General features: G+C 41.9%; 1 protein-coding gene across 1 annotated transcript in view; it reads left to right on the top strand.

Annotated features, from left to right (window-relative positions):
* Window positions 1–2,115: 2,115 nt before the first annotated feature.
* The window catches only part of LOC129202383 (uncharacterized), a 140,310-nt gene continuing 122,177 nt past the window's right edge, over window positions 2,116–20,248 (top strand). The window contains exons 1-2 of the mRNA XM_054815042.1: window positions 2,116–2,204; window positions 19,635–19,690. Of these exons, the coding sequence (XP_054671017.1) occupies window positions 19,679–19,690 (12 nt within the window). The 5' untranslated portion in view covers window positions 2,116–2,204; window positions 19,635–19,678. The remainder of the gene's footprint in view (window positions 2,205–19,634; window positions 19,691–20,248) is intronic.

Here is a 20,248-nt window from a genome sequence, read left to right as displayed (position 1 = left end):
TGTGGACACTGGAGGAGAAGGAATGCTTTAAATTTATATCTTGGTTTTCTAGGTGCTCCTGGTGCTCCTTGACTGATGGGCTTGCTAACATGACCTTCGCTGGTCTGCTTTTCCACATTGCAATGCTGGGGCTGGCTGTAGGTCCCTGGTGGAAAGGGGCTTGCAGGTACCTCTGCAATTCTGCTGATATGAGGACATACAACCCTTCTTAGTCCAGTGACCTCTGCATCCTGTGTTTTCACTGAGAGATGCTTTTTGTATCTCTTTGCTGTGAAACAGAAATTAATTCTGTATGAACTGGGAAAGACAAGTCTTTATCTGCACTTCTGTTGAGGTTGTTTAAGGGCAAATCTATTGGCTTTTGCAGTGAACCTATAGCTGGTGCTCCTGTGAGGAGAAGAATATGGAGAAAACTCCATCGCTTTGGATGAAAAGATGGTATCTGTGCTTACCAACTATGTAGACTGAGGCATCGGTCTGAGTGCACTCCTCACTTCTAAGGGGTTATATACCTAAGTCCTCCACTACTGTCTCCTTTTGGACTTGTTTCCTCTCAAGCTACTTTGTTGTACATATCATTGCAGCACCTAAAGCCTCAGGCAGGGGCCAGCAACCCAGCATGAGAAGGGCAGTACGCAGAGCAACAAGCATTCCCTAATCCCAAGCATTTTCAGTCCAAACCTTAGAAAAGAGGTGATACATGAATAAGGATCAAGAAAAGAAGACAGGGAAAAAATCTCCATGCAGTACGTATGGCACATCAGCTACCCAGTCTGGGACTAGATTTTTAACGTGCATTACAGCAATGAAAGTTTTAGTAATATACTACTGCTATTATGTCTTTTCTGGATTGTACTTAATGTCTGCTGAGCTATTAATATCTTAATCTTTAAGATGATAGGCTATATATATTTTTGGCTCACTGGTGAAAAAGGATGTGGAAACTTAGGGAAATACAGGACTAATCTGTGTCTTTCTTTCATTTTCCAAATATTTATATTGATTGAATAGGACCCTTATGTTTTGAGCAGATTACTTTATCAGAGAGGAATTGCAAGTGAGCTGATTGTGGCAGCGTATCACACAGTTAAATCCTCCGGGCAAGACTTGCTGCCACAAACACCGCTGGACTTTATCTCCTCCCCTGCAGTGGGGAGCAAGGTTGCAGCAACACAGAGCTTTGCCAGACATCTGTAGCTGCAAACTTAGAAAAGGCCAGTGAAATATAAAGACAATCTAGAGCATCTACAGGGTGTTCAGTATCAGCAGGTGCTGGCAGTGGACTGTGGCAGAAAGTCAAAGCAGTTTCCCTGGCACATCTCCCACAGTTCAGGAACCCAGAGGGAAAGTGCTAGTGGGGACTGAATAACCTTCACTGTGCCTATAAGCTGCTACAGGAAGGTATGTTACAATGGAGGTGTGTTTTGGCATTATATGACAACTAGATATGTGTATCATAAAATATAACCAGGGCTATATGTAATAGCCGGCATTTTGTAACTCCAGTGACTCACTGTGTCTTTCCTAAGGAGAAAAAGTCCCTGGAGCCACCTCCTGTGGCTGCGTGAAAGGCACACCTTTGTTGGTCCCACCTGCTGCTCCTCACTTAGCACTCGATAAAAATCTCCCCTTGTGCTCCTCTCTCCACTAACCAGGAGTCAAGAAATATCATTCTGTCACTGCTGGTTCCGTATGCCAGGTGGATGGACATTGCAGGAGGTTTTCATCATGCTGCTTATCAGCTACTTCTACTTCATGATGCGCAAATATCTTCTCACTGTCAAACCCTCTGGGAGAAATTACCTGTAATTAGTTCTTTCTGTGTAGGTTATCCAGATACACTCTTTGATAGCAGTGCTATCACATTTATTTCCCAAGTAGCAGTAATTATTATCAAAGGCAAAAAATAAAAAAGCTTTTAGACCCCATACTTAAACCCAGTTTTCCCCTCTTTTAGGCATGGGGTAGTGGTTTAACACTGTTTTCTTTACGGGGTTGTTTGTCAGACCCAGTTCTGGAGAAGAGCATCATGTCCCACGGAGGAGCTGGAGACTGCAGAAGTTTCAGGTGGTGATGGATTTGCTCTGGCACCTGACATGCGTGCCAGTAGCTGTCTCATCGGGGGACCTGGACGTCACTGTCACCATAGAGACAGCAACAAGGATTCGGTTTCAAAAGGTGAAGAGAAGCTGGGAATTAGGAAGGTAAGGCTGGGTCTGTCTCTCAACTCTCATGACGGGTTTTAAAATGATGTTATGTTTGAAAGGATGCTACAGGAGAGGAATGTTCTACTATATATTTATACAGGTGTAGATATGCACGTATAAACATGCCTACGTACATGTGTATTTACATGAACTGTTTCGAATAGATTTGGATGCAAAAGAACCCAATGGAAGTTTTTAAAAGACCTTGCTAGCGTTCTGCTTGTGCTCCTCCAATTAATTTTTCTTTTACAGGTGGCATAAAACAAGACTTGAGTTCTGCTTAAATTTTACTTTAGGAAGTCATAAAATATTCACTACCTCAAGATTTTATCTGTTTTTGCACAGAAGCTGAGAGCGCTGTGGTGTGTTGTAAATTAATGTTGTTCGCTTCTGCTCCTTTTCATGGTCTTCTGCTGTGCTTTAGCAATGATATGGATGTAAAGCAATGGTGAGTGTTGACAGGCAAGATAGGAATCAGCCATGAGTCATTGTTTAACCATGTGGGACTTAAAGCCTGGGTTTATACTGGTCCAGAACAGCTTGCAAATAATCTCTCTCTGCCCACTCTTATATCAGCAAGTAAAACCACCCCTCCTGATGGCTTATCCCATCACTTGGAAATATAACCTCAGTGATGCACAGACTTGTCTAAAGCTTCAGTTTGCACACTTACAATCCCCAGCAAGGTGCTGACCCCCAAAGGATGTTTCTCGTACCTCAAAAGCAAATGATAACTTCACGGCGATGGCTCTGAGGGGAGTGGAGCGGTGGCAAGGAGGAGTCCGTCTGGCAAAGCAACAAATGAACTATTAATGAGTAATGCCGTGTAAGCATTACTGCAGAAAGGGTGGTAGAAGCCCTATAGAGACTGGTAAAAGACCTTGCCCGTGATGCTGTGCAGTGCCAGATGCCACCGGAGTGGATGGGGCTGGATGCATGTTTCTGATCTCGGGCCAGGGATGCTCAGCAGAGCCCTCGAGCTCTTCTTGTCTCTGCCCAGTCCGCTGCAGCTCCAGCAGGAAGTAGCCAGAGCACAGCAGGTTTTTTAACCATGACACACTTCTTGCCTTGACAGCTGGAGGAAGTCTGGCATGGGAGCCAAATCTGTTGGCTTTGTGTCAGCTCTGGGGTATCTTTCCTGTTTTGGGAATTTCCTGCTGGGGAGGTACCACTGCTGTTTGGAGCAGAGCTCAGATCTCAGCCCCTGTGGCTGTCCACTCTGAGAGGGGGGACTTTGGCAAGGATACGTGGTTTTTGCTATTTCTTGGTCTCTTTGATTTTATAAATAACTAAGCGGCAAGTAAAATTTTGGTATTTTTCCCTTATAGATGAATTTGTATGTATTATTCCTACTGCTGTTGTCACTCACACATTTTCTGCAAACACAGAACAAAAGGCAGCTCTCTTGGCAGTAAGCTTATGGTCCAACTGCTGTGTAAAGACAGCAGAGGACACAGAGAGCGCCGGGGGGGCACAAGGAAACCCTGAGATAACATTGCTTGGGCTGCCGTTGTCAGACCTCTACAAACCACGATAATACGTGTACGCTTGATGCTAATAAAAGAGGCAACCAGTGTGAATGTGAAGAACTGAATTCTCTATTTACATGCAGCTGGGGTTTGCATTTTTTGGGGTACCATTGTTGGGACATGCAGCTAGCTGGCTGACTTCCGTAACAAACTGCATTTTTTAACTGATTTTATCTGATGACTGCTGCAGGATCTCGTCTACCCAGATTTTAGTCATTCACCTTGACTTCTGTTTCAGGAACCTTCTGACCAAATTGATCTTTGGTATTGATATGAAAATCTGTGCTGGTGAACTTTCAGGTTTGACTCACTTTCTGGGATCAGCCTATGTCTCAGTTATGGCACACTCTCTTCATTAATCATTTGATCGTACTTTTTAGGGAGAATAGAAATTGTGATTATGGTAGATTTGGAGTTCATCCAGTTCAATACCCTGTCTCCCATGGCGGTGGTCCCTAGCTGTTTCAGAGAAAAGAAAAAGAAATCCTGCTTTAGACAGGAAGGAGATAATCTGTCACTCTCTCTAAGCTCTAACAGAAACTTTGTTTCAGTATTTCTTCCATAGTTTAAAAAAATATTTTAATTAATGTAACACATGAGAACATTCCTAGCCATGCAATTATCCTGTCCTTTTTAGAATCTTGTTAAATTGTTTGTTTTCATTATATCCTTTGGCAAGTGCTTTTTTTTAACTTTACCTTCTCCCTTAAAGTGTTTCTTCTGAACTTTTGACTTGTTCCCCTCCACTTTGTTGAACGCCATCTACCTCTTGAAGTACAAGACAAGCAAACACAGATCTTATTGATGTGTAGCTCTGGGTTATCCAGCATTTTCCATGCTTGCTTGATGCCTTCTTCAACAGACAAACCATTCTCTGAGAACTTGATTACCAACTGAGATTATTACAAAGCCAGATGTTAAGAGAAGAGTTGGATACTAACATTATCTAGGGAATCTGATCGGAAAGATTTTACTGATGCAGAAGCCACTTCTGAGGGACAGCAGGAGTGGATAGAAAGCTGTGCTTGATGTCCAGCCTACAGCCCTGCTCTTAGCATATTCAATCAGTTGCTCCTCTACTAGACGGGCTTCTTAGCCACTGCTATCGTTGCTCAGCCTCTACAATCTGCTCTTGCCACAGAATGTACGTACTTTATCTACTGGGGGGATGGGAAACAACACCTAGTCTAACAAGTGCCACCCTTTTTCCCCCCCTGTTGTTTATTAGTAGTGGGGGTAATACAATTCCTCTGCTATATGTAGTTCCTCTCCTATAATGCTTCACACTTGACTGCCTGTGTGAAGTGGTCAAGACCTGCATCTGGAAATTATGCAGTAACAAGTTGTTTTTTTCTTCCTCACTACAGCAGGAATATTTATTTGCAGCAGGTTTATGCCATAGTCTACCAGATGGTATGAGAAGTAAAGCAACTTTAGCTATCTTCTTTATAGTGTTATTTTGTGATATTGCCACTTCTTCGTAAGGTTTCCTGAGGTTTTCTTTGGCTCAAACTGTTAATATTGGCCACAGTTGTGTTTTTGTTTTGAGGACAAGGGAGTACCTGTCTGAAATCATGCCATTGTGTTTGTTGGCATGTAGATAATTTACCATTTTGTGTTGAAAAGATAGGCAAAAGACAATGTGAAACTGATGCTGGGCGTGATTTCAGATTATAGAGCTGTTTATTCACTGTAAGCATCTTCTTTGATAGTAGTGATCATTGCCCAATGTTAGATACTGCTGTCTTTCTACACACTTCCATACACTAGGTGTGCTTGGGTTTTTCCAATTGTCCCTGAGTTCAGTCTTTCATCTTTCAAGTGACCATTCAGATACTTACAGAACCTACGTTTTCACCTACATTCATTCTATCAGAGGATAAATGAGAAAAAATAACTGTTCTGAGTGCCCAGTGTTGTAATGAGGGTATACAATCACTTTTTGCATGAACCAGTGGACTTTGGGGAGGATTTCTGAGAGTGGAAACCTCGCTGTGCTGTTGACCTTTCTCTCAGATCAGGCCCCAGTCAGAGAGGATAACTTTGCAGGCAATCCAGCCAGGGTTTTTCCATGTCATAAAGGGAATGATGAGGAACTCTGAGCTCTGAAGAGATGACTCAGTGCTGCTGGTGCTGAGTTAGGCCTATCACTGTACCCATTGCAGAGGCACGCAGTCCACACCCAATTTCATCCTCTGCCCACACAGAAATGTGTCATATATCTGCGCATGACTGAAGCACTCATATCAGACGCGTTTACTTGCCAAAATTGTGGGAACTGTCCTAAAAGGTTGTTATTGTCTTCCGGCTTTTCAAGTATTTCTTTCCTCTCTGATAATTTTGTCCCCTCTTTGGATCTGTTATATCTTCTAGGGGGTCTGCCTGTGCATGTAGGTCTGTATGGGAAAACTGTATTTGCAAAGTCATTTGTGAGTCATGTCAGTCTAAGGAAAACTAGTGGGAGGGACCCACTGAGCCAAAACAATGTATGGAATAGAAATGGATCACCTTGCTTATTTTGGATAAAAATATTGTCTCTTAATGCCAAGTATTCCATTCAAAGATTAGTTTGGATTAGTGACATTGATAAAAGCATATGCTTTTCATTTCCATGAATAGCAGAGGATTACAACGCGGCCATATCTGGCATCCCATCCATATGCAAGTCATGCTAGAATCAGTTTAATTCTATGAAACTTAGTGCTATGAAATTAATTCACCTTCACCACACTGTGTCAAAGAGGCTGTGAATTTGTTCAACTACTAGGAAAAAGTGACTTTCTAATCTAAAGGTATGTGAACACATGTATCTTACGGTTTTATATTAAACTTTCAGATGTATTAGATGTAGCCTTCCACGGCCTTGGTCAGGACTTGAGTCTATGCATATGCATATCTCTGAGATTAGGAACTCTAAGCAAGGTTCTCTGTGGTTTCTTGGGTCTTTTTTGAAAGTGTAAGGCCTCAAGCCATCTTTCAGAGCACAGGAGATCTGGGAGTTTCCTTAGGCAAAGTATAATGAGAGTTTGTCTCAAAGAAAGGTGGAAGCTAAGTCATGGTTCATGAGAAGAAAGTGGTTTCTAAGATGCCCTCATGAGAAGGGAAAGAGGAGATGTGATCTCCAGGCTAGGAAGAGTTGTTCTAGGTGCTGCTGACAGACCAATTGCTTCCTAATGCTAAATAAACAGCCTGGAGCTGGAGGAAAGAGAGATTTCCCCTGTTGAGCTGGGGAAGGAAGGGAGTAGAAACAGAGGGAAAAATGGTTTCCCTATCCTCCTTTCCCCCTTAGAGGACTGGGAGATTAATGTCTTCTGAGGAAGGGATACATGGAGGCATGGTAGAAGACCATGGTTTTAGAGCAGCTATCATGAAATTTCTGTTGGTTCACTTTCCTTTGACTGCCAGGCCCAACACTTCCCGATGTGAACTGAAACCAGAAGATTTCACAGAGTCCTACTTCTGAGCCGAGTCATGACTGAGTCACTTCCTGCCTTACCTGACATTGCACAAATGATCCAGAGAAAATGGCATGATGTGACTCCTGTATGGTAATTTAAATGAGAAGGATGGTTGCTGGCATGCGTTTCTCAACGTGCTGTACAGCAAAGCACTTTTCTGCAGAACTGTCAGCAAAGGCTGCTGCAGAACAAAGGAGGCACAGGCATTAATCTGGGATAATGATGGACAAGAGGTGGCAGGAGGAGCTGAGAAGATTTGAGTCTTGTAACTTGTGACAATTTTTACTGGAAAGCCAGGAGCACAAGTTTGACTAGTTCCTGAATGAGTCTGAATTGTTTGGCTAGTATTTAAGAAGCAACTCAGAGTATTAATGGCAGCCATACAAAGGAAAAGAGGAAGATCTTTATCAGTCATTCTTACTTTGGTTTTATTTAACTTTTTATATATAAAAATATTTAAATATAACTGTGTAAGCACACATCATGCTGCGTTGTTAGTACCTGGGTTAAGATACTGTTACGTGGGAACAGGAACAAGTAAGAGCAAAGCATTTAATTCCACAACTACTTCAAATGCAAACAGGGGTTTGGCTGATTGTGGTGTGCAGAGCTGGCTGGTGGGTTCGAACCTGGGACTATCACTACCAGCATTCTGCAATGTCTGGGGTTTGAAGTACACTCTCTCCTTAAGTAACAACGGCTGGGAGAAACTGCATTTAAAAAAAATAATCAAAAGGTTTCCCCCACAAATCAGAGACTTATCCCCTGTGGGTACAGGATGATGTAGCTCTACTAAAAAGTGTGGGTAACAGCTTATAGAGGCTGAAGACCTGACACAAGATCCCTGTTGACATCCACTGTTTTTCTCCTGTCACCTACAACTGTGTCATGTAAAAACAGGAAAATTTACTGCTGATACAAAGCCCTATCTGACTGGGTTTCATGTAGCGGCCTCCTTCTGTATCCATGATCATGGCAACCTGTTTCACACCCACTCCTGAGTTCTCAATTTCCTCCACTGCCCCTTTTGAGTATCCTTGTGCTATATAAAGCAGCTGCTACTATTTAGTAACTTTCTGCACCTGTAGTGCTATTTGTTTAGGACACTGCAGTAGATTTTCCTCACTTGGGCATGTTAAAATACAAACTGTGCCCCTGGGCTGAGTGCTGGAAAGTATTCAGTATATTCAGTAGCACCATTTGCAGATGGTGTGAAGGAAGCTGCTCTCGAGGCATCTTGTCAGCATCAAGGCTGAATGTTCATGGTCCAAGCTGAGGCAAATTCTTTGACACCCTGATATGAAACCAGCCTGTTCCTGTTGTGTGTGTGCCAAAGGAAGCTGTTTCTTAGTTGATGAATAGGGTATGAAGTGCAAACTTCATGTTGAGACTCATGCAATTATCTTGCATGTTTTCAGGAGAAAGGGGAATTGTGTGTTCCTGGTCAGCTTGCACCCAGATGTCGGCATATAGATTTAGATTTCTTTTTGAAGAATGCCATACAGGCTTGCTCTTGATTGAAACTGAAGCAAGGGTTGCATTTTGCTGGAACTCTTTAGGTTATTCCCCTTCTCACCCCAAATTTAATTTCTAAAAATGCCCTCCCCCCCCCCAGCACAGGAAACCAATGGCCCCAGTAGCTGTGCCCAGGTGCAGTGATGGCTGTGCATGGGACAGCTCAGCTCCTGTGATGGGGCAGAGTGCTGCATCCTTTTCTGCACTGGGGAAGCAGCTTCCCCTCTGGGGAATGGTTTTGGTGCAAGCATGCTTTCCTGGTGGCTATTCCAAAATCCAGTCTCTAATTCAGGCAGGGCAGGCTCTAAGGGTTTGAAAGAGGTCCCCTGGTCTGGCCAGCTTGGCCCAGCCTTTCCCAACTCATATGCCCATGCTGCGCACCAATCTTTGCGGTTTAGCTTGGAGAGTTGTCCAAGATTACAAAATAAACCTGAGGCAAAGCCAAGAACTGAATCTAAGGGGGTTTTTTGGTCCAAGTAGAATATCTTGGACCTGCAGCCTACCTTCTCCCTGTTATTTTTTCCCTTTGGAGGGGAGGAAAAAAAAGTTAGTGATCTTAACATACTGAATATCTACATATGCTTTGTTGTGGGATATGTGGTGTAGTGTATCTGGATTCATCTTTTTTAAGGTGAACCTATCTTTGAACTCAATATTAAAGACTACAAAGAGGTTATAACTCTCATAAGAGGACAAAACAACTCTCTTGAAAAATATTATGCCTATTGTTTTTGCAGATGGGATGATCAAGAGGACTCTTGGTTCTGATCTGTCCTGTTGTTTTTCTGTACTCTTGTAAATGGCTGATGGAAAAAAGGAGTCAATAGAGTGAAGCGTCATTGTCAGCATCATAAAACCACCACCTTAAAGACTTGGCATATTTTCCTTCTATCCAAAAGTGTGGACTTCAGAAGCCTAATATCATAGATAGATCTCATTTATTGGCATTAAACAATATATTTAGGGCAGACATAAAATACTAGGAGGTTTATAGCATGCTACTGAGGGTCAGTACTATATGTGATATTTATTGCCATCTTGGATACTTTGGCATGGTTTAGTACAAGGGAAAGAAAAAAGCCCTCAAAGTTAAAGGTAAGCTTTATAATGCCCAGTCTTCCTTCTTATTCACATAAGCTGAACATCCAAAATCTGTTCATCTGATGCAAGTAAGTGTCTGAAGGAACTGCGTGTGACCAGGCAGTCAGAGGACAGGCTCCATGTTAGTCTCAGCCCATAGTCCTGCAGTTGTGCCGTTGCAGAGCACCTTTGGGATCTCATGGAGTCCTGCTGCATTTTGCTTGAGGAGTGGCTTGCCCACACACAGCTCACTGCAGCATAAGCTCCTGTGAAGAGTCATGTTTTGTTTTGCTTTCTTTGGTCTTAATTAACTCTGATGCACATCAATCAGTTGCAAGAAAACATATGAAAAGGTCCATCAGCTTCACTCATTCAACAAATGAAGACGTTTCCTAATGCAGCTCTCTAGTGCTCTGGCAATATCTCCAAAACCTCTTGAAAGACAAGAAGACAAGATTAGACATTCTTAATTCAGATATTAAAAAAAAAAAAGCCAAAAAAGAGGGGGAGGAACCAACAAAAAGGGAAATTTTTTAGTCATCCTTTATGGATCTTAAAGAACAACAGGGTAGACCCCTTTCTTTTTCACCTTAAAGATCACCTTCAGGGGAAGTGTGAAGTGTCAAAGGTGACTAACCAAAGGCTTAAACTTAACCTATGGGCATATCAGTAACTTCAAACTGAAATGTTATTCCTTTGTGCTTTTATGAGTGTGATGTGAAAAATGAAGAATTAACCCGCCCGTTCTGAGACAAACAGCTACTTGCAGTACAGTTTCCACTTGCAACATGCTAAGCCTTAGCTAGGAAGAGCACATCAGTGAGCCAGGGCCTGGAAGGGGCACCATAAGTAATGTGTTTTGCATTTTACTATGATCTCCTTTCTGTGAGGGTTGAGGTATAGAGAAAACAGTTGAGGGTGGGCCAGATGGAACTGAAGATCTGCTGAAAGTTTCTTCCAAGCCCTGATGTGATGGGACGTGGTGGCACTGTGCAGACTCACCCACTTGCACGTGGGTCAGGGCTGCGTTTATCCTTTCAACAAGTTTCTGAAGTCTGACGGAGAGATTGAATCTACCAGACTTTAATATGACCGTTACGCAAATTCTCGTTTAGTTTTGGTGTTAGCAGTTTAGAAGGTGAATTGACTTTACAGAGAAAGAAGTGAAACAGAGATGGTTCGGTTTTAATATTTTCAGCTATCGTGAGAATAAGCCACAACAAATAGTCACTTAAAATAAGCATGCAGTATAAGTGATGCTTGTCAATCACCTGTCTGACCTGTGACACACCCCTGTGTGAGTGTTAGTACTTAGGCCACTTCTGCTGTTTCTACCAGCTTCTCTGGATTTCCTGAAGTTTCTAGCCGTCCCTACGTTTTGGACAGGACTTGTGTAGTGTTGATGGCATGCTCTAAAGTCTTTCAAAACGAATGGTAGTCTTCTCACTGATTCCAGTGGGTTCCATGCCTCGTTTGGCCTCTGCGCTGGACCATGTATGGGCTGCAGTGGGATGGCCTGCAGTGCCAAAATCAGTCTGATCTGAAAAGGTGCTGCTCATCAATATTTGGAAGTTACTACTGCTCGGCTGAGTAGTTGTAACTAACAGGGACCAATCCGCGAGTCCTGTTGTGCAGGTGTGTAGTAAACCAGGCCAGCGCAGGTTTCACTTGATAAGTAAGAGCTGTAGCAAACAACAGCTGGTAAGAATTTTTAATCTGCCAATTATAATTTTTTGATTCAGTTAAATAGCTAACCCTCTTGTCAATAAATTAACATAAATGAATTATAGTAACAAGAAAGCATGTATGATCTTGTGCTATAGCAGCACCCTATGTGTTAAGTCTGCTGTTAACATTTGCATGAGGAAACTCTCTGCTTTTTAGGATAGGAAAGAATCATGTTGAAATTTCAGATGTAAAAGAGCTCAGTATTTGAGCTATTTTATGTTCACTTCAATGCTTCTAGTTTTTAGAGTGTGACTGAGCAGCACTAAGTATTTGAAACTGCTTTCACCTTCACCAAATGAGAAATAATTCTCTCAAGTTAGTGAAATTATACCAATCTGAAACTGCTGAAAATGATGTTAGAACAAGCTCCAGTCCTTAATTTGGTATTTGAGGGGAGGCAGGAAAGAAGGATGAAGGATCGAAAGAAATGAAGTGCAATCATGCCTCTTTAGTTCTGTAGAAATTTTCACATGTTCCCTCACCACAAATGTTCTCAGTTGTGAGTGGGTTTATAGGTTAGTCTGCTCTATTCCATGAGGTAATTCATGCAAATACGGAGAAGCGTGGGCATAAGTGTTTTTCAGGATTGGCACCTATAAATTACAAAGTAGACTAGGCTTCAGTTATTCTTTTCTACTTATTATGTAATATGTCTTTTAATTGTGATAATCATCCAAATCAAATTCTAAATGGACAATCAACTTGTAGACTGTAGTATCTTAAATATGTAATGACATGCTTTGTAGAGCTGCTCTTCAAACCTCTCTTCTGTAGTAGTGAAAAATGTAGTATTAAAAGCTATTTTTTAGATTGAACTACAAGTACGACCCAACCTAGCAAAAGCCAAGAAAGCCAAAACTCACTTATTCTCCAACAAAACAAGTGATGCTGGGAAAACAGCTGCTTCTGGCTCAGTTTACTTGTTTCTCAAGTGAAACGGGCTCTTTCAAGGGACGCTATCCAAATGCTAGTAAGCCATTAAAACCTCAGAAGACTTCACTGATCCGTAAGCATGTTGCTTACCAGAAAGGCAAATTTCCTGCCTTTTTACTTTCAGACTGCCCCAATCCTAAACTGAACAACCAGCCGTGGGGCAGCAAGCAGTACCCAAGTGGGTGAGAAGGGAGCAGGGCTGCCATGCTCTTCCTCAGACAGTGGACAAGTGAGAAGAGGATGTGCTATGTGTAGGCATCCTGTTAGTGTGTCTTCTCCCTGGTTCTATATCCTCAAGTCATTGCTGCATACTACCTTGGTGAAGTGTGTATTTTTTTTTTGTAAATTAGCAACATCTACTGCAACAGGGAAGCATTAGTGGATTCTGTTTAGTTCTCATATTGTCAATCAGTGTAGCGTTCTGATGGTGGGGAACATAAACATTTCCAAATCCTTAGTTTACAAGGCTAAGAGTAAACTCTAATGTCAAGATAGGCTCTAGTTTCAGGATACGTTTTCTTTGATGAGAAAACTCGCTTAAGGATCTCCTTTTTCTTGCTGGAGTTCCATGTGCCCTGGTTGTGTTGGAACAGCCATGTGGTTTGAGATAAATAATAAAACCACAGTGAAGTGGTTTGAGATAAATAATAAAAAAGGAAAGTGTTTTTGGGGGATGTATTTTTTAACCTGGCTTAGATCTACAGTAATATCAGCCTGATGAGACTGCAGCAAACTGCAGCCCAGGGACAGGAATGAATGGCTGGAGAGAGGAAGGGGACAGAGAGCAGAAACTTAAGCTGCTTCATCACCAAGGAAGAAAATGTGTCATGGGATTCCTGCTGACTCTTCTACTTGGTCAGATGATATGGAGGGCGTCTCTTTTTTACAGCTACTCCATTGGTTAGAAACCAGCTTTGGTGCCCTATTAGACATGCCGCCTATCCCAAAATGCAGGAATTTGGCTGAAGTCATGTTTGTTCTTTGCCTGCTCAAGGTCTTGAGGTGGCTGGTCTTTACGTGTAATAAATGAAACATTGCTAGCATTTATTTCAAAGGGAGATTTGGTTCAAGAATTCAAATCTGAGACAGAATTCCAATTGCTGACTTCCTGGCTGGAGCAAAGAAACTTCACATCTAGCCATGCTGGCCAAGGATACCCACTTTAAAACATGCCAGGCGTGATTTTCTTGCTATTATTGGTTGAAAACTAATGGAAACCACTACAGACTTCAGGCTGTTGTGCGTCTGGGTTTTATCAGCTAACTGGATCTTTAAAACCAAGCTGCAGCTCTGTTTGTGTATTAGTCAAAATATGTTTTTACACAATGCCATTTCTAATTAGTACGCAAACAGCACTATTAAATCCCTGTCCGTTTTGTGCCACTTTTTCAGTTATAGACATCGTTACCTCAGTTTGCCTTCATTTGTACTTGGTAGTTATGTCTCGTTAACAAGTACCTGACAGAGGAATACACTTGCTGGGTTGAGTATATTGATATATATGTATAGTCAATGTCAGCTGGCATACAGAACAACATAAGGAGGAGTAATGTGAATGTATAAACAAATAGCCTATGTTGTTTCATGTTGACACATATATGACACTAATCCAGAAACTCATGCCAGAGGCAAGCAAAGTATGTTTTGAACCACTAGAGGTATTCCTTCTGGGACTGCTCATATGGCATGATTTCTGTCTCTTTGACTGAAATAAAACTCTACTGATCTATTAGCAACAGTATTGATATCTGAAATGGTATATATGTGAAAGACGTTACTTTTACAAGATGCATTTTCTTGTACTTTCCAGTGTATTATTGCTTGTACTCTTGCTTAATTTAGAGAGAAGATGTAGATCAAGAAAACCCTTAACGTTACATTTTCATAGATGTATTTTGAAATTTTAATCTGTAACTGATAATCAGCAAAACTGATTTTTTCCTAGTGCAGATCATATGTGCTATTTGCAGGGAAACTTTCCTGGATAAACAGTGCTCCAATAATTATAGGTTTATTTCTTAAACTGCAGAGGATATAAACGTAATTTCTGATTGTTTGGCTTTTCTTTGTAGTAGTAGTGGAAACCAGAGAATGAATAGTAGAAGTTCCTGAGGAAGTGCTAAAATCTATGGCTAATACAGACTCTCACAAAATGAACTACTTACTCCCTGAAAATAAATTAGGGAGAAAACTCTGACGCACTTTTCAAAAGAAGTTGGAGCTGTTGTCACTAAAATTGTGCATGGTCAAAATACATTTGCTAACATGTTTACTGATGATAAGTATTTTCTACCTGTCTAGATTTTTATTTACCTTTGCATGTGGTGTCCCCTTAGATTTTACAGTATTGTTTTTGCACAAGGAAAAACATTCACTAGTTTTCTCTCTAAAGCATATATATTTTTTAGGTTTTCATGTACAGCTCAGTACTTCTGACACACTGCTGTAATTTGGAGGCTATGTTATCTAAGAATGACAAGTCACAAAAGCCCTTTGTAATGGAAATAACCTTTTCTTGCTGGATAAGGACTGGGATGTGGATGGGAAGAGAGGAGTAAGGGCAGTGGCAGTGCTGAGGTTCCTGCTACCGTGACGTTGCATCCAGAGGGGTCAGCAGGAGTCCACCATAGCTGGTAGTCATGGAGGTAATGCAGAGTATTATTGTGCCCGTCTTACACATGGAAAACTGGAGGAAGAAGAGATTTAGGCTTGATCACAACCATAATGAATGTGATTTCCTTACTCTACTTGGTTCCTCAGTCCTGCTACCATCTTGATCTGAGCTGTGTCTAAGCCTTGTGGTGGGCAGCTGTGCCAAAGAAAAGCCTGGCAAGCAAAACTGGGAACTTGTCATGCCATTCCGGAACGCCTTTTGTCCGGGCTGGGGCTGGCTTTGCTCTTCACCCAGTATTGACTGTCAAGTGATGACTGCTAAAAATTTCCGCACTCTCAAATGAGCCCTGGGACTTTATTGGGAAATGATCATTCCATAAGCTCTGAAGCAGCATGAGGAGTGCTGTGTATGGCACTTTCCGTTTGTTGGGAAATGGAAGTATTGGAATGATGGCACAGAAACTAAAATTTTATATTTGCCACTTCTACAGGAATTGCTGGCATGATACAGTGTACTGGTTTTGGCCAAGATAGAGTTAAATTTCTTCATAGTAGCTTGTGTGGGCTTATATTTTGGATTTGTGATAGAAGTGTTGATAACACAGGCACGTTTTTATTATTATTGAGCAGTGCTTACACAATGTCAGGGCACTTTCTGCTTCTCACACCACCCCATCAGTGAGTAGGCTGGGGGTGCACAAGGAGTTTGGAGGGAACACAGCCAGGACAGCTGACCCCAACTGACCAAAGGGGGGTTGTTCCATACCATATGATGTCATGCTCAGCAATAAAACTAGGGGTGAGGGGTATGGGTGAAGGTTGGTCAGGGCTGCTGTTGCGTGGGGAGTGACTGGTCATCAGTCAGTTGGTGGTGAGCAATTGTTTTCTTTTGTGCCACTTGTCTGTCTTGGATTTTTCTCTCCCCGCCCCCCCCCCCCTTCTTTGTTATGTTTTTCCTTCTCTTAAAAAAAATATTCAACTGTCTTTATCTTAACCCATGAGTATTTTGCACTCTTACCCTTCTGATTCTCTCCCCCCATTCCACTGGGCTGAGTGATGTTTAGCTGCCTGCTGAGGCTTATCAATAGAAAAATCATTTATCTATCCACTTTTTCAAGCACACAGAAAAAGGCTAGGAACATTACAACCTATCAAGCAACGTAATTGAATGTGAGCTTAATTTTAAGTGTGTTAATGATCTTTATAAAAGCATATTTGCAGTAAACTCCTTACTCTTTAAATTAAAAAAAGTAAATAAAAAAAAAGAGAAAGGCTAGAAAGGATCTGAGATTACTTTGAAGGACCTGCTTCCAAAATTGGTGATTAAAGAAGGATAATCACAGTGCTTGTGGCTTCAAAGGTCAGTCCTGCTGAATTTAAGTGACTGATGGATTCCCTTCACCAGAGGTGCAATTTTCCCCTGAAGAAATACTTCTTAAAGACCAATGCTGGCTAGCTGGTAGTTATGAGAGAATCCAAAGGGAATTACAAGTAGGTTGTTAGGGTTATCGTTTACTCAGTGGTTTCTGCCGATATTGTAGCACAGAGATCCCACAGCACTTCTTCTTAGCATGTGATAAATTGTGTACCAGGTGAAGGTGAGAAAGGAGCAAAGGCAGCCACCGTGATGACAAACTGTTGCTTTGCTACTCCTGCTACGAACCTGCTATTCCTCTGCCAGCAATCACCAGCGCCTTAGCTGCACCCAGCATTGCTTTCCTTAGCCCGTGATAACATGCCTGCACGTTTGGGAGTGCTTTAAGGAGATGCTGGGTGCGCAGCTACAAACAGCAGAGTTTTTCTTCTGCGTGCCAGCATGGCAAGAACAGTACATTTTATGGCTAGGTTTGCAAGACCCTTACTGTATAGAGGCTCTTCATGCAACCCAAGTGATTTCCAGTAGCTGATACAGCATAGAGTATCAGCTAGTGTGAGAAAGAGGTACCTCAGCCTGCTCCAGTGGAAAGGTCTATTGTTTTGATCTCTCTCAGATCTGTGACTGGCAGCAGGAATCCATCAACACAAGAGTTAATACTGTAAGAGTTATTTTTGTTGCATCTCCCTATATATAATTCCTCCATCTTTGTATTAAAAATAGATTATTTTCATTACAGAAGATACTTGGATATGTTGCATATTTGATGTCGTTTCCCTAGTTGTTCCTCTTATGGAAAAATAGCACAACTGGAGGAAAAATGGGGGGGGGGGGAGGGGAAGAGAGAGTGGAAGTATCCAGTTTAATAACTTCTAAGTGGTGGTTTTGCTTTGTCATTTGACTACAAACATATTTAATAACTAAAGTCCACCCCTAAATCATACAAAACATTACATCAGCTGGGTATAAAATAAAATATCTGGTGGGATCTGTAATAAGTTTTATGTTGTTTTTTGATCAATGGAAAAATCACGTAGTTTGTTTTTGCTGTACTCTTTCAGGACTGCAAGCCAGTTTAATGCTAATGATTCGCTGTTATCCAGCTAAAGAAAATAGACTGATGAGGTTAAACAAGGCCACAGTCAACATCAGTTAATGCAGTGTTGAATGTGTTGCCTGATTGGTATTAAAAAGAAAAAAGGAAAAGCAATGTCTAGCACCTTCATTTAAAAAAAACCACCAATGTTGTCCCCCACTTAAACAACAAAATTCCTCAGAAAACCCAAATTAAGGGAAGTTCCTGAACTTTAAGAAAATCACTGTTGAGGCACTAATGCTAGTAACATCTCCCCTAAACTCACTGTTTATATATCTCTGCTCTTGCTTTCCTAATTTGGTCAATGACATTCTTAAAGATTGAGACTTCAAGTCTTCCTGTTGATGTTTGGACGCCCAGGACTATTGTGACTTTGAAAGTCCTTATTGCTGCGTCTTTGGCTCCTCTTCAATGAGTGGACGTTGACCGTGGAGAGAAATCTTGAATTTACATCTTTATCAATTCTTTCTGCTGGCAGCTTCTTGTGTTTCTACCTTGAAAAGGAGGGGAACCATTTCAAGCTTTTACTGTCTTTGGTTCATTCATTTTTGCTGCTCCTGTTTGAGTCATAACAAGGAATGTGCCATGCCATCAGACTCAAAACTATTTACCTGCTGTGTTCGGTGGATGTGCAATTAGAGCAGCTGGAAAAGTGACACAGATACCACCCTGGCCTGGAAACCCTTCCCAGATTTCCACCGAATTGGGACTCCGGTGTTGTTTGCAGGCGTATATGATGACTAGATAAGTGACCTTAGTCTACATGTGTGATGTCGATGTGGCTTTATTTTCAATATCACAGAGTGCTATGGAGCAAAGCAGTTTGGGCACAGTTTCTGCGACAGCCATGAGCTACGGCACGGGGGCTGTTTGGGCAGGGCTGGCTGCAGGAAGAATGGGAGTTGCCGAAATTGCAGCCCCCGGCATTGCTGCAATGGCCTTGGCACCCCAAGGAGGGGACCGAAATCGAGGAGCGATGGCAAAGGTCAGCAGACTCTCAGCGTCAGCAAGACCTGGGCAAAAGCTCAGCCCTTCATTCATTACTGAGCAACCAAAGTGACAATGCAGCCTTTTTCCATGGAGAATTTGTGGCTCCGTCCACTGTCCATTGTATTGATTTCAATGAAGCTTAAGCGCATACTTAGAATTCAGCACTTCTTTGCCTGGTGCCCTCAGGAAGAGAGAGTTTCCTCAACTGGGGCCAAACATGTACTTTGTACGGGGCATCTTCTGACCCAAAAGTTCAATTAAAGCTTCTGAGGCACTCTGAAGGGATATTTTTAATTGTTCAAGGTCTTGTTTTGTTTTCAGCCCCTGCAAAATAATCTGAATGTGTGTTTGTATAAATGCATAAGGGAAAAGCTGGCAAAGGAAGAAGCTTGCTATTCATTGTGGTTCAGGTCCTGCGAGTGGAGTCAGACTGAGCTTTGCCATTGATTTCAGTGAGCGCAGGGGCAACCTGTCTAGCCGTTTTGAATGAATAATTTTTTTCCCACATAGAAACAAAAGTAGCTGGTATAAAATCAAGGCATTTTTGCTGATGTGATATATAACTTGCAAAATTATTGTATGTTTGCTTAATGGTTATGACCTCAGAGAAGGGGATAATTTCCTTTCTTCTAATGGAAATCCCAGCACAGGGAGTGAGGCACAAATGGGACCCACCTAAATTCTGGATCACAGAAGTACACCTGAGTCTGGCAGGTTTGGTATTGTAATCTTCAGGTTAGGTGTATTCCACAGCAAACTGCATTGTGTCTGTGGCTATCTACTTCTGGGCTACTTACACTCAAACCCACATCTTTGTTGGTATTACTTCCTCTGAGCTTAAACTATGTTGGGTTTTTTTGGTTTATCTTTGCTTGTTAGCTATTTTTTTAACATAATCTGATGCAAAGTTGTTCTCAAAAAGATGAAGTGAAGGAACAGCACTACAGTCTCCCTTTGCTCTTTGGCAAGGCAGGAGCAGGGACTGCAGCAGGAAGAGACCCCCCATCTTGAGAGATTTCTAGGCTGGTGCTCTGCAAGCCTGAGTGTTAAAGGTTTTAATGACTGTGTGCACGCTGAAAATTCAGATGTGTTCTCTGTCTTTTGTTGCAGGAGGAAGTGTTTTCTGCCACAGGTCTGAGGAAGGGCAGGCTGGCATGGAGAAAGAGGTAAGTGAAGAAACACCAAGCTTTAAACCAGAAAAATTAAAGGGACTATTCCTAGTGTTGCTATTTCATAATATTATTTGTAGTGTGATGGGAGGGAAGTCAGCAGACGCGTAGGCTCCTTTATATCATTGACAAGTCAAGGGGATGATTAACGAGAGTACCAGACAATGTAATGGTAGGAGAAGGCCCACAGAAGTTAAACAAAAGTGCCTTCAGAATTTAGAGAATTCCCATGATCCATAGTAGGACCTCATTGTGCTTGTCTACTGTTTCTATTTTTGATTAGATTTATAAACACAGCACCACATATTTTCATGTGGCTCATAGCCCCAGGGCAGAGCGAGATTGACTGCGCTGAAACTGTGAGGCTTGTGAATTTCGGGCAAGGGATGGAGTGAAATAAGTAGTGTAATTGTTTTTGTGGAGTGACCGTGGGACCTCCTCTGTTCTGAATTACACATGGTTCAACCCTTTGACCTAACCAACCTCGGCAATGCCTGGTAGATCTCCTAAAGCTGTGCTGAAAGGTCCTATCAGTGACATGTTGGAACATTATCT

Source organism: Grus americana, chromosome 2 (assembly GCF_028858705.1).
Source record: "Grus americana isolate bGruAme1 chromosome 2, bGruAme1.mat, whole genome shotgun sequence".
NCBI lineage: Eukaryota > Metazoa > Chordata > Aves > Gruiformes > Gruidae > Grus > Grus americana.
This window is presented reverse-complemented; position numbering and strand designations above follow the sequence as displayed.